General features: G+C 38.5%; 1 protein-coding gene across 1 annotated transcript in view; it reads right to left on the minus strand.

Annotated features, from left to right (window-relative positions):
* LOC125767489 (neuropeptide CCHamide-1 receptor-like) overlaps positions 1 to 15,894 on the minus strand; it is a 60,878-nt gene that overhangs the window by 27,980 nt on the left and 17,004 nt on the right. Inside the window, exon 3 of the mRNA XM_049434111.1 lies at positions 1,688 to 2,200. Within this exon, the coding sequence (XP_049290068.1) occupies positions 1,688 to 2,103 (416 nt within the window). The 5' untranslated portion in view covers positions 2,104 to 2,200. The remainder of the gene's footprint in view (positions 1 to 1,687; positions 2,201 to 15,894) is intronic.

A 15,894-nucleotide genomic window follows, 5' to 3' on the forward strand; every position in this document is an offset into this window, starting at 1 on the left:
TACCAAACGTTGTTTTTATCGGAAAAACAGTATAAATACTTCGCGAACAACCAACCAACGCGGCCTTTGGAGAAAAATACCGTGACATTGATGACAGTGTTGACAGTTTGTGCTCTCGCCGCTTCTAGCGCCAATCGATTTTGGAAACTTGCGGAAGCTCGTGTTTTTTGAATGTTACAAAGTATTATTATTATCATAAACCTAATGTGGAAAATGAACATAAGAAGCAATAAAATTGAAATAGATCTGTTTGGGACAAACTTTTTCGGCTCGATGCGTGCTTTTCTGGTTGTATAACCCACGTTCCATCCTTCGTTTCTTTAGCCGCACGATGTGCCAGATTGGCCTGATGCTTCTGGCCTTGCGTATGGGACAGGTGACGTCCTAAACGGATCTTAGTATGGAAATTTAGCCAAATTTATAAACTGATGTATTTTAATGCAAATTTGCTGAAATACGCTTCTTTTCACTCAAACAATGCTTTAGAAAAAAAATTAAAAAAAAATCAAAAGTTTGAAAATTTCCTAAGCCTATAGCCTTAGTTTTTTTGAGTGATTTTACAAAAAAAATCTAAATTGATTTATTTCTACGCCAATTGGTTTAAATACGTTTCTTTTCATTCAAGAAATGCTTTAAATAAAAAAATAATAAAAAAAAATCTAAAAATTTGAAAATTTCCTCAGGCTGTAAATTTGTCAATCATGAGTGAGTAAGTGAAAAACGTGTCGCTAAAACTCCGTGTGTTGAGTGAACGAAACTCGTTCAATACAACGTTGCAACTCACTATCTCACTCTAACTCACTTTGCACATCTCTACATTGCACTTCAAATAAAGTTTTATCAAACGTCTGATAATTAAGCACGAAACCTCCTCCTCCACCTCATTTCGGTTTTTTTGCTCCGCTTTTTATAACCATTTCGAACGACAGCACTCCACCCAGTCGAGAATGTTTCCAAACGGCTTCAACCTAATGAACCCTTAAGGGAGTGTTTTCTCTGCCTAGCACACGACGTGGCTGCAAACACGACATGAAGGAAGTTTTTGGAAACTATCCAGCAATTGTGTCATAGCGACAGAGGCTTCTAATTAAATGTGACACAAGAACGGGACTATGTACCATCGGGTGTTGGTGAAAGTTGCATGATGGTGGTACGATAAAAGGCAGAGTTTTGATGAAACATAAAAACAGGCCGGGTCTTGAATGATTAGGCTAGTATTTAAGGAAAATGCCTTGATTTACCGTTCAGAAGAGACTGTTTTTAAATGTGAAAACATTATGTTTATCGATGGTTGTAATTTTTGTTGAAATCATTTTGCAAAAGCGTGTAGCAAATTACAGTTGCTTGGAGATTATTCATTACCACTTAGGACAAAATTATAACATTAGGTAGATATGTTTCCTATGGTACGAGAAACATAGAAAATATAACTACCCCATGAAACCTTCTTCATGCGTCAATTTAAATGTCGCAACTCCAAAACAAATCATCCAAACTCACAGGACATTTCCCAAAATTCCAGCAAAATTTATAATTTATATCGCTCACATCGCCATCTTAAGACATCAGTGAAGCGCGGCTTCCAGGTATTTGAGAAATTAACATCAAGATGGAAAATGTTCTTCAATGGTACCCATCATATCGCAGCCGTAGTACGGTACGGTAATTACAATTAAACGGTACTCACGTGTTGGGAACGTTGCGCATCGCCCGATGCCTCAAGAAGACGATAATCAGCGTCCCATTGCCGAGTACACCGATGATAAAGATGGCGGCAAACAGGATCGGCACAATGTACGTCTCCGGCCTTAGTTCGTAAGGGGTGTAGGGTGTTTCGGTAGCAACGGAAGACGTGTTCCAGAAGCTACCTATCGGACCCCCGGCCGATGTGTTGAACAGTGCTTCGAGCAGTTCGAACTCGCTCACTGGCATCTGCGAGAGGTGGTGCAGTGGCGGTACCGACGGTTTCGATGTGTAAACGTCCTCCTCATACACCATACTACCGTACACCGCATCCGTCGAGTCATCCGTGTCGTGTGTGGTATCGTTCGCGGTGGCGATTGTTCCTTGCTCCAGCATCGTCATCATGGCGGCCATGCCCATTGCAAGTCACCGATCCTGTACTTTGATTATGTGACAAGCTTCACACGGTAGACGACATCGAGCCACTTCTTCTTGTTGGGGGATGCGGGGATCAGTTCTAGTTGGAAATACGAAACAAGAACGAAATATGTTATAAGCCACTACATTTCATTACCCGTTGTCGTTGGAAAACAATAGCCGTGGGATCGCAAAATTCAATAAGCACAGCTACTCTACTCGAGCTACCGATTGAAGTTAAAGCTAATGAAATTCCTCCCAAAATATCACACACACAGAGTGGCACAGTGTTGCTCAATATCCTTCGATACCTAGTTGTCACCAAGTCGCGGGGTCGATAAATCGCCATCAATACAACAGTACATATGATAGTTACATTCATTATCAATTTCCCAAATGTCCGTATAATGGGGTCACGCAATAAATCTCCCCCCAGAATGCCTTACAATCGTTCATGATTGATTGATTAATTATTTATAATAGCTTGCTGCATAATTGATCGCTCAGAAATATAAATAGAAACCATATGAAAGATGCAGGTTGAACAAGAGTTTGTTCAGTTTTTCACATATTTATTTTCTCACACTTAAGTACGTTCAGTATTTGAGCAAAACTATGATACATTTCTCTCCTGATCCGTTCCCTGATCAAGATTCAGATTCAACGCTTTCTTGTACCTTAATAAATTTAATTTTAACTGTATCCGTTTTCACAGTTACGCTTCCATCCGCTAGCTGCTCTTCTATGCGCCGTTCAAGCTGTATATATAATGCATAGGATACGGTCCCAAACGTACCGACAACCAGCAAACATTTCATCACAAACCACTTCCACTGTTCGTTCGTCACTTGACCGGCAGCTGAGGGTACCTTGGCAGTAAATTCTGGTTCATCGTTCTTCGAATTCTGTCCCAAACGCGGTGGCTGAAATGGTCTTTGGCATTGCTTGATCCCGCGTATGTAACGTTCGAAAATATCACATCGACAAACAATGTTTCCGCTCGTATCGATACGATCGTAGCTGGGCGTTTGAAGGATCGCATTTGGCAGGGAAAGCTGCCGCATGATCTGCCGATTCTGTTCCGGTGTATTGCGCTTGTTCACAAACAACCAGTACGCATTCTGTCGCAGCTCTTGTCCGAACACGTATTTGAAACAGTACAGCAGCAGAAGATAGTTGTGACCATCGCCCAACAGCTGATAGGGTCGCGTTTGGCCAACGTTACAGGGAAAGAGCTTATCGCCTTTGGTTTTATGGTTCATCTGATCAAGCGTTATCACGTAACAGGTGTTTGGTGTTTGGTAGTACATCAGATACCTCACGACAGTGTGTTCACAGCGAAAGTTCAATTGCAGCATTTGCTGGCGCTGGTAGTGTACCGAATTGTTAGCGTTGCGTCGCCGATAGCTCCAAACAGCTCCACATCGTACCGAAAGCTCCAAACAGTGAGGCTGAATGCCGGGAATGATGAATACGGTATGTCGGTAAGTATATTTATCATCCAATGGTTTATATCTTAATGAGGCAAGATAATCCGTGTCGAAAGCTCCACTGGTGGTTCGATTAACTAAGGGTAAGTTTTTCTCACAAAACCAAGAGCAATTCAGAGGCAGTTTGACACAGTTTCCTATATCGCCTTCGTCTAGCGCTTGTAGAAGACGTATGATCTTCAGCACAAATATCAATGAATGTACCAACCATTTCGGCCGCATGATCGTGGGCGTTGTTTGAAACTGGTCGTTTCAAATTGTATCAAAATGGACCAAATGATATGACCCACCATTAGTCACAAGTCGCGTTGGTAATAAATGAATGAATAAATGATGTACCATTCGAAGTTTACGTTTTCACCTGTAATTACAGTTGAAAGGTATCATGACATATCCAGTCCATTGGAGTATTGCAAGCTTCGAACGCTACAGAATTGTAAGTAATTGTGATTTTCCCATTAATTTTCATTATTTCATTTCTACCAGACTGCAGCTCAGCAAGTCGTTATTTCTCATTATGAAATAGAAACTACTTGCTTTTCTTCATGAATATGGTACTATTAATAGACTGACATTTATTTCACGTTAAACATTTGCTTTAACTTAGATTGTTATTAAGAAAGAATGATCTTGATACACACAGAAAAAAGACTAGTGATATGTGTTTGAGAAAACGGTATGAAGATTACAGCAGCTCCTCCGTGAATCGTTGAAAATGTAAATAAATGGCACATAAAAGTATGCCAACATTTGCCGCAACAGTCAGCCACAAGAGCGCAAACAAACGCATCCTCAAGCTCAGCGTAGAATCCATCGGCACGGATTTGTTCGATTTATCTATCAGCGGTGTATATAATCTTCCTGCACTGTTTTGGCCTGAAATCGGCATGTTGAAGGGCATATCGCAACGATTGATTGTACGTATGTAACGTTCAAACATATCGCACCTGCAAGACTCGATAGTACTTGTGTTGGCAGGCTGCGCGTATGATTTAAGCTTCATCGTCTCCGGCAGGGAAAGTTGTTCTATGATCTTCTGGTTTTGTTCTGGTGTGTTCCGTTTGTTTACAAACAACCAGTAGGCAATTTTACCCTTTATTTCCGGCTTCATCGATTTCATACAGCGCGAAAGAATAAGATACTGATAGCCGTCTCCCTCCAATCGGTTTTTCCCACCGTACGGTACCCTGCACGTTGTTCTAGGTTTCCACAGATGATGATCTATATGCGCTAGGTAAATTTCGTAACACATGTGCGATAACTTGAAGCGGGCTTGATACGAAGCGACAAAATGCTTGCAGCGAATGTTTAGCATAAACACTTGCAAACGGTTTTCCTTCATAGTCTTCGGAATGAAGAATGCATTTTGGGCGTAATGGTCCGGCGAACATTGTACCGAGAGTTCCAGACAGTGATGCTCAACGCCAAAAATGGAAAACACCGAATGATCTTTTTGTTCCAGCGGATGAAAAAGTATCGAGGATAAATATTCCGTCTGAAAGGCTCCACTCGAGGAACGGTTGACCATTGGCAAATGTTCATCGCAGAAAAAGTTACAGTCCCGTACATTCAAATTACAACTTAGTAAACTATCAAACCACTGACACAATGTATCAGAAGTACATAACACTAACACGAACAGCCGCGCTATGTTTATCGGTCGCATGTTGAATCACAACTGTACGAGGGACGGAAGTTTAGAACCGTACCCAACACGGTTGTTTGTCATATATCCATATGGAATATCATGAGCGACGAGTATTATGCATTAATTATGCGATCTAATAGCAACTTAACAACTTAAGTGAAAGTGTGTTGCAAACAGTATAATGTCCTACAAGATGATTCAATAGCTTAATGCAGTAAGTGATAAACTTCTACTAGTATGAGGACTTCACTTAGAAAGGTAAAGCTGTATGATGGCATCTGTCAAACAATCGAGTTAATAAGTAGCAATAAGTTATAATTGGTTCCTTCTCGAAATTGCTCAAACTAATCTGGATTGCTGGTTCGTATGAAATGCTTTCTACCAGCGTCTTAAGCTTTTAAAGCTTCTTTTGCACCTGTTAAAAGCTAAGGTTGGACGAAATAGGAAACGATAAAGCATAGAACTATGACAAATTTGATACATAGGTCGATTTTTTATTTTTTTTATGCATGAGGAACAGCCTAACCGTATTGCTGATATATAGTTTGTTATTTGCCGAACATTTTAACAGTTCAGCCAAACACGAGCAGTAAACGCTCCGCAACTAAACTTTCTTTGCTTCATGAATATGGTACTGTTATAAGACTTTGACATTTATTTCATGTTAAACATTTGCTTTTAATTGGGTTGTTTTTAAGAAACACTGATCTTGATACAAACTGACAGAAGACAAGTGATAGGTGTCTAGGAAAACGGTATGAGGCTCAAAGCGGCTCCTCCAGGAATCGTTGAAAATATAAATAAATGGCACCTAAAAGTATGCCAACATTTGCCGCAACAGTCAGCCACAAGATCGCAAACAAACGCATCCTCAAGCTCAGCGTAGAATCCATCGGCACGGATTTGTTCGATTTATCTCTCAGCGATGATTGAAGTCTTCCTGCATTGCTCTGCCCTGAAATCGGCATGTTGAAGGGCATATCGCAACGACTGATTGTACGTATGTAACGTTCAAACATATCGCACCTGCAAGACTCGATAGTACTTGTGTTGGCAGGCTGCGCGTATGATTTAAGCTTCATCGTCTCCGGCAGGGAAAGTTGTTCTATGATCTTCTGGTTTTGTTCTGGTGTGTTCCGTTTGTTTACAAACAACCAGTAGCCAATTTCACCGTTTCTTCCCTGCTTCAGCGATTTTATACAGCGCGAAAGAATAAGATATTGATAACCATCACCCTGTAATCGGTTTTTGCGATTGTACGGTATTTTGCATGCTGTCCTAGATGATCCTGTCCACAGATGATGTGTTATATGCGCTAGGTAAATTTCGTAACACATGTGCATTAAATGGTAACGAGCTTGATACGAAGCGATAAAATGCTTGCAGCGAATGTTTAGCAGAAACACTTGCAAACGCTCTCTATTCTTCGGAATGAAGGATGCATTCTTTACGTGTTGGTTTGGCGCACATTGTACCGAGAGTTCCAGACAGTGATGCTCAACGCCAAAAATGGAAAAGATCGAATGATCTTTTTGTTCCAGCGGATGATAAAGTATCGAGGATAAATATTCCGTCTGAAAGGCTCCACTCGAGGAACGGTTGACCATTGGCAAATGTTCATCGCAGAAAAAGTTACAGTCCCGTTCATTTAAATTGCAACTTAGTAAACTATCAAACCACTGAGACAATGTATCAGAAGTATATAACACTAACACGAAGAGCCGCGCTATGTTTATCGGTCGCATGTTGAATCACAACTGTACGAGGGATGGAAGTTTAGAACCGTACCCAACACGGTTGTTTGTCATATATCCATATGGAATATCATGAGCGACGAGTATTATGCATTATTTATGCGAGCTAATAGCAACTTAACAACTTAAGTGAAAGTGTGTTGCAAACTGTATAATGTCCTCCAAGATGATTCAATAGCTTAATGCAGTAAGTGATAAACTTCTACTAGTATGAGGACTTCACTTAGAAAGGTAAAGCTGTTTGATGGCATCTGTCAAACAATCGAGTTGATAATAACAAGTAGTGTTTGGTCAAGTAGCTCTTTTGCAAGAGCGGAGCGCACCGCTCTCGCTCTCTAAAGTGTGCGGTGCGCTTGAGGTAGCTCCACACAGAGCGCTGCACACAGGAGTGATTGTGCGATGCGCTCCCAGGAGCGAAGTTTCGCACCACAAGGAGCGCTGAACGCAGGAGCGATTCCTGCGATACAGCTACCTCTCTTTCCCGTGGGCTGTGCAGGAGCGCGCACAATAAGATGACCGGAGCGATTGAAATACCTCTTTCGCTCTTGTCCCACTAGCTATAGCCTTAGGAAATTTTCAATGTTTTTGATTATTTTTACTATTCTTCATTCTTTTTTTAATTTAAAGCATTATTTGAATAAAAAGAAACTTATTGCAACTATTTCGCATTAAAATAAAACAAATTTTTAAATTTTGCTAATTTGCCCAAAAAAATGGCAAGGGGTACCCCTTATGAAATTTTCGAGTTGAAATTTTTTAAAATTTTTTTTTCTGATTTTTTATTCTTTTTTTAATTTAAAGCACTATTTAAGTGAAAAGAAACTTATTGCAACAAAATTCGCATTAAAATATATCACATTTAAAAATTTTGCTGAATTGCAGAAAAATGAGGAAAATTTTACATTTTTTCAAACAGGGTATGGAACTTGGTTCCTCGCATAACTTCTGGCACAGACATCTGAGGGCATGGCCGTCCAAGAAGAAAATGTAGCCCTTGGTGCCATCTATCGACCACAGGTTAAAGATTGGCGATTCATTGGATACTGACCGAGTTATAAGCAAAAGTTGGTGCAAAAATGAGCCTTGAGTTTCAAATTTTTATATTTTTTGAATTTTTTTCTGATTTTTTACTCTTTTTTAATTTAAAGCATTATTCGAGTGAAAAGAAACTCATTGCAACCAATTGGCATTAAAAAAAATCAATTTAAATTTTTTTGCAAAATTTCTCAAAAAAATGGCAAGGGGTACCCCTTATGAAATTTTCGAGTTGAAAATTTTTTAAAATTTTTTTTCTGATTTTTTATTCTTTTTTTAATTTAAAGCACTATTTAAGTGAAAAGAAACTTATTGCAACAAAATTCGCATTAAAATATATCACATTTAAAAATTTTGCTGAATTGCAGAAAAATGAGGAAAATTTTACATTTTTTCAAACAGGGTATGGAACTTGGTTCCTCGCATAACTTCTGGCACAGACATATGAGGGCATGGCCGTCCAAGAAGAAAATGTAGCCCTTGGTGCCATCTATCGACCACAGGTTAAAGATTGGCGATTCATTGGATACTGACCGAGTTATAAGCAAAAGTTGGTGCAAAAATGAGCCTTGAGTTTCAAATTTTTATATTTTTTTTAAATTTTTTTCTGATTTTTTACTCTTTTTTAATTTAAAGTATTATTCGAGTGAAAAGAAACTCATTGCAACCAATTGGCATTAAAAAAAATCAATTTAAATTTTTTTGCAAAATTTCTCAAAAAAATGGCAAGGGGTACCCCTTATGAAATTTTCGAGTTGAAAATTTTTTAAATTTTTTTTTCTGATTTTTTATTCTTTTTTTAATTTAAAGCACTATTTAAGTGAAAAGAAACTTATTGCAACAAAATTCGCATTAAAATATATCACATTTAAAAATTTTGCTGAATTGCAGAAAAATGAGGAAAATTTTACATTTTTTCAAACAGGGTATGGAACTTGGTTCCTCGCATAACTTCTGACACAGACATCTGAGGGCATGGCCGTCCAAGAAGAAAATGTAGCCCTTGGTGCCATCTATCGACCACAGGTTAAAGATTGGCGATCCGTTGGATACCGACCGAGTTATAGGCAAAAGTTGGTGCAAAAATGAGGAAAATTTTACATTTTCTCAAACAGGGTAAGGTACTTGGTTCCTCGGATAACTTCTGGCACAGACATTTGAGGGCATGGCCGTCCAAGAAGAAAATGTAGCCCTTGGTGCCATCTATCGACCACAGGTTAAAGATTGGCGATTCATTGGATACTGACCGAGTTATAAGCAAAAGTTGGTGCAAAAATGAGCCTTGAGTTTCAAATTTTTATATTTTTTGAATTTTTTTCTGATTTTTTACTCTTTTTTAATTTAAAGCATTATTCGAGTGAAAAGAAACTCATTGCAACCAATTGGCATTAAAAAAAATCAATTTAAATTTTTTTGCAAAATTTCTCAAAAAAATGGCAAGGGGTACCCCTTATGAAATTTTCGAGTTGAAAATTTTTTAAAATTTTTTTTCTGATTTTTTATTCTTTTTTTAATTTAAAGCACTATTTAAGTGAAAAGAAACTTATTGCAACAAAATTCGCATTAAAATATATCACATTTAAAAATTTTGCTGAATTGCAGAAAAATGAGGAAAATTTTACATTTTTTCAAACAGGGTATGGAACTTGGTTCCTCGCATAACTTCTGGCACAGACATCTGAGGGCATGGCCGTCCAAGAAGAAAATGTAGCCCTTGGTGCCATCTATCGACCACAGGTTAAAGATTGGCGATTCGTTGGATACTGACCGAGTTATAAGCAAAAGTTGAGTTTCAAATTTTTATATTTTTTGAATTTTTTTCTGATTTTTTACTCTTTTTTTAATTTAAAGCATTATTCGAGTGAAAAGAAACTCATTGCAACCAATTGGCATTAAAATAAATCAATTTAAATTTTTTTGCAAAATTTCTCAAAAAAATGGCAAGGGGTACCCCTTATGAAATTTTCGAGTTGAAAATTTTTTAAAATTTTTTTTCTGATTTTTTATTCTTTTTTTAATTTAAAGCACTATTTAAGTGAAAAGAAACTTATTGCAACAAAATTCGCATTAAAATATATCACATTTAAAAATTTTGCTGAATTGCAGAAAAATGAGGAAAATTTTACATTTTTTCAAACAGGGTATGGAACTTGGTTCCTCGCATAACTTCTGGCACAGACATCTGAGGGCATGGCCGTCCAAGAAGAAAATGTAGCCCTTGGTGCCATCTATCGACCACAGGTTAAAGATTGGCGATCCGTTGGATACCGACCGAGTTATAGGCAAAAGTTGTTGCAAAAATGAGGAAAATTTTACATTTTCTCAAACAGGGTAAGGTACTTGGTTCCTCGGATAACTTCTGGCACAGACATTTGAGGGCAAGGCCGTCCAAGAAGAAAATGTAGCCCTTGGTGCCATCTATCGACCACAGGTTAAAGATTGGCGATTCATTGGATACTGACCGAGTTATAAGCAAAAGTTGAGTTTCAAATTTTTATATTTTTTGAATTTTTTTCTGATTTTTTACTCTTTTTTTAATTTAAAGCATTATTCGAGTGAAAAGAAACTCATTGCAACCAATTGGCATTAAAATAAATCAATTTAAATTTTTTTGCAAAATTTCTCAAAAAAATGGCAAGGGGTACCCCTTATGAAATTTTCGAGTTGAAAATTTTTTAAAATTTTTTTTCTGATTTTTTATTCTTTTTTTAATTTAAAGCACTATTTAAGTGAAAAGAAACTTATTACAACAAAATTCGCATTAAAATATATCACATTTAAAAAATTTGCTGAATTGCAGAAAAATGAGGAAAATTTTACATTTTTTCAAACAGGGTATGGAACTTGGTTCCTCGCATAACTTCTGGCACAGACATCTGAGGGCATGGCCGTCCAAGAAGAAAATGTAGCCCTTGGTGCCATCTATCGACCACAGGTTAAAGATTGGCGATCCGTTGGATACCGACCGAGTTATAGGCAAAAGTTGGTGCAAAAATGAGGAAAATTTTACATTTTCTCAAACAGGGGATGGAACTTGGTTCCTCGAATAACTTCTTCTTCGCTTCTGGGAGCGCATCGCACAATCGCTCCTGTGTGTAGCGCTCCGTACGGAGCTAAATCTTTTTCGCGTGGGCTGTGCGGGAGCGCGTACAGTAAGATGAGCGGAGTGATTGAGGTACCCCTTCCGCTATTGACCCAACACTAATAACAAGCAATAAGTTCCCGAAATTTCTCCAACTAACCTGAATTGCCGGTTTGTATGAAATGTTTTCGATCGCGTGAAATAAATGAGCTACACCAATTTATTTGACTCATTATTTGCGCAAACTACCGGAATAAATCACTAAAGTAGCAAACAATAAGCTACTATATACACAAAAGTGGCATATCAAAGCCTGTGAAGAAAGTAATGCCGCAGCTAAAAATAGTAAAATTCCAACCATCCATTGTCCGAACAATTCAAATGCTGTCAATCACACCAAAAACGCTTTTTCTTACCATCGTGGCTTCGATATCTTAAGCATACATTCGCAAACCCATAAATAATCACCGTTTCGAACATTTCCTGCTGACCGCCGAATCGTGCAGTATGTGCACCACACCTCGTCACACCATGACACTGCCATGACTTCCTTGGGAGGACGTGTTTAAAGCGCCGGAAAATTATCACCCTTCCATCAGCGTGCAAAAAGTGTTGCGAATACAAAGAAGAATATCCATCTAGAGGACAAAGGTTCGAACCGTCCATTTCCCTTTTGCTACAATCGACATTCCAGTGGATTCGCTCGAAGATCCCATTTGGTACGTGCTAAGAGCTAAGGATGGACTAAATAGGAAGCGAAGAAGCATAGAACCGGGTGACCGTTTCCACATGGTTGGAAAATTTGGTACATAGTTTGTTGTTTGCCGATCATTTCAACGGTTCACCCAAACACGAGCAGCAAAACGCTTTACGGAACCGTCAAACAACGCCTTCAACGAACTTCTTTCATCGTAACGATACTTCAACCACCGACGAACCCGGGCAAAAAGGGGTTTAAACAAAACAATAAACAATTCATGCCCGTGCACGCGACGATAAGACAATGGTGCCGCGGCAAAATTCAATGTTGCCAGGCAGCGCAATTTCTCTTCATTTACGTCATCTATCTTCTACCCAAAAGTGGAGGGCCGCACATTTGTACGGGCGAAACTTTCTTCCGGTTGACAGATTGAACGTTTCACCAATGGCGGACCGATCAACTGTCGCTAAAGTGCCACCCGCGATGGAACCAGTTTTAATTACCATTTCACGTTTTTATTACCACTTTTCACCCCGACGGCGCACGTTAAGAAGCCTGCTTCCGTAGGGAGCGGGCTTGTGTGTGCCGGTTCAGACGCTTTACGGCAACGAGACAAAAACAAGGAACGATACGCAGAAGAATTTATGCTGCGTGTTTTGTTCTTTTGATCAGTTCACTTCCGGTTTGATTGTTTTCCCCTTTCTTCACTTATCCCTTCTTTTGCATCGAGCGAAATGTTGAATTGTTCACTCAAACGTGCCTCAATGCGGAATGAGGAAAAGGCCATTTTTCTTGGACAGCTATTTCGCATGATTTGGGCCACAGTAGCCGCCGGTTTGCTGGTTATAATCTTGCGACAATCGTGTCGCTAACTTTATGACTTTCACTTAAAGTGTCACTTCCGACAGTATGGGATAAGGGTGGCTAGGGCTAGGGCTAGAACATGAGCCTTAATCGAGAAACACAATTTAGGGATTGGTTGTTTTTTTGTTAGTGTAACTGACTTTTCTATTGTACACTTTGTATTGAGTAAGCTTTTATGAAAGCGTTTTACTTCGTTTATGTTTTTGTAAGCAACTGTAAAATATAAAATAAACTGTGTAAAGTTTTTGCTGAGGCTACCTCACGATTGACACCATTTTCCAGTCGGTACTCAACTCTTTAACCCAGAAGTCTTCAACGATTTTTTTATGGTCAGAATATCACGTCTATTTCTACCAGCTCTCATTCGGAAACTAATGCTAGTTCAGTTTATGTTGATGGTGTTTGCTTAAGTCGTGTGTCTCAATAGAGCTCTCTAAGCTTTCAAAGGGGTTTTGTATTAAAAGCTTTCAGCGCTAGTTTTACGACGTGCACGGTATTAAGAATTGAAAGTGCTATTCCCGATTGGATGAAAACATTTACGATGATTGAATATCTTTGTAATTTTGTAGCACGAGCCAAATAGTGTGACCACATTCAAAATGGCTAAAAGTACAATTTTATTTTTGCTCAGCAAACCCTCGGTGATGCTATTTTAACATGCCCCTAAAGCGCTGTGAATATTGAATTGTCTTCCTTATAGCTTTTTGCGCTTTGCTGGGGATTAAAGGCACATGATGAATTTTCATGAAATTCAAACACCATTTCCCCCTTTATAAAAAAAAACCGAAAGAGACACCCGACACTGCTTGTTCACGCGCAAAAGAATGGCTTCACTTTGTTCATTAATTTCGGACTATCCCCGACAGACAGCAATGGCACGGTGACGGTGGACCGTTGATGCACAGCATGGGAATTTAATAACAGCTCCGGCTTGGTCCGGCAGCTAACCGTAAGCTTCACGGTGAATATTAAACAAACAGGCAAAGGTATAAAATGTTACCCTCAGATATAACATTAGGGTCATTGATGAAGCTGTTAAACATAAGTACGCCACCATGCCAGGTGTAGGACAACGTAAAAGAATCTTGAAGTTGTGTAATAAGCATTTAATAACACTTCATGAGTTATTTTATTGTCCTTTTTCTGACGAACTCGGACTAACTCAGGAAAAATGCGAAATCTTTAATGCTATATCAAATATGGTCCATTCGTTCCCGAGATAGCTTTCGAAAAGGAATTGTCTTTTTTGCTTCTATTTAATTGAAAATATAATTAAAAATTCAAAATGTGTAAGACATCGCTTATGTTATAAAGACAGCCACTATTCCATAGGTGAATGAAGAAATGTTATTCTATACAATATTGCAAATGCCCAAATTAACCCATCATCGAGATCGTATAGCTCAGTCGAAACGCGATCGGGTTTCATTTTAAGTACCGTTCAAGCATCATCTGTCAGTTGATTCGCTAGTGATAAACCTTTTCTATTCACTCGTTCGTAAACGCCTCCTGTCATCGCTTGATAAATATTTAATCTTTCAATTTTACTCATGCCATTGAAGCGTTGAAATATGAGTCAGAGAAACACGAAAGGAAGAGGCATAATTAAAATCCGATTAACTTTCTTCGCGTCTGCATGAATGAATTTATACGATGGAAGTTTTCACGTTAAAAGTTGTTAATTATCATATTTGTGAAGTTCTTTACTTATTTTTTAAAGATTATTGCAGGTGTGTTGATAAGCACAAAAACTGACAACATTACGCTCATCAATATTCATTGAAATTGCTAGTTGATGCTATCGTCCTGCAACGCATCTCGCCATATACCATGTATCTGTTTGATGTTTTTCTCTCCTTCCACTTGTAGACGGATCATCGTACCCCATAAAATTATTAAAGTGATGATAAAACTAATTTCATATTTGTAAGTTATACAACGTTCATGCCTAGGCAATGAAATAAAGCTCATCGTTGGAACGCCTCCCGCACTGGCATCGAATACTTTATCATTCGTCACACTTTCCCATCCAATTGACCGCAAATTTCTAATCAACAGCTAATACCGACGGCGAGCTTGCGCAACGAACGATAATAAAACCGAAAATCAGCGCAATTAAGTTGCTGGCAGGGTGCGAAAAGCGCATCATGTTAATGACGATACGCATCATAAATCATAGCATTCGTATTTCCTGGCTGTTGTTGCTTACATTTCCCGCTTGTCAGTCACATGATGCCGGACACATGGTGGTGGTGGCGGTGGTCGATGTTTTATGGCCATAACGAAGTGAATACTTTTATTGCCTGATGATGATTCGAATGTGAAGCATTTGGGGTTTCGTTCTCCATGGTGAAAGTGTTCTTAGGATACACGTACGGAACATTATGTTTGATTGCTATAGCTTACAAAATCATTGTTAAGATTTTTGTGGCAAATCATTTATCAGTGTTTAGATAAATCTATTCCCCGGGCGTTGATTTGATTGCTGCAATTAAGACAATAAATTCGTACCAAACTAGCAAAAATCAACATTACGAAGACGTTGTAAACTAGGTATGTAATAAAATAAATTACATGAAAAAATTAAGTAAACCATAAAATTTTGATAGCAGACACTAATATAAGAGTGGTAAAGTTTATTTGAATAAAAGCCATTTTTAATTATTCTGATTAATATTTAGTACAACAATTAAAAGCCGTATATTTTCAACACAAATTCCTGCGCAAAAAGAGAGACAACAACTTTCAATACGAACGCTCTAATTCGGAAACTGTCAATAGTAACAACAGACAACGTCTGTACATTAAAGTAATTGCTTTCGTGTTTCAAAATAGCTCAACGCCTTTAGCGCGGGCAGTCCAAATGAATGAAAATGCTAAGATTCATGTCCTTGGGGAACTAGTTCGCCTTGCACTGTACGCCGAGGGTTTCCTGTGCTTCTGGATATTTTGCCATTAAACCAAAGCAAACAACAAACTCAATGATTAAAACCGTTCATCTCTTATCGCTTGCTGACAGCTACGTGTAAACGATATGTTGTTTTTATCAATGGATGTTTCGTTTGATGAATGATGATGGAAAGCATAGAAAAGAGTCGTGTTTTGGACGGTGTTTTCTTGCGTGCGTAGGAGTAAAAACGATCCTGTCTAAAAGCATTTGCTTTCATGGGGCGGGCGTATTAATGTTGTCATTATTTGTTCGGCATACTTTTACCTTGTAG

The sequence above is a fragment of the Anopheles funestus genome, chromosome 3RL, assembly GCF_943734845.2.
Source record: "Anopheles funestus chromosome 3RL, idAnoFuneDA-416_04, whole genome shotgun sequence".
In the NCBI taxonomy this organism is placed as follows: domain Eukaryota; kingdom Metazoa; phylum Arthropoda; class Insecta; order Diptera; family Culicidae; genus Anopheles; species Anopheles funestus.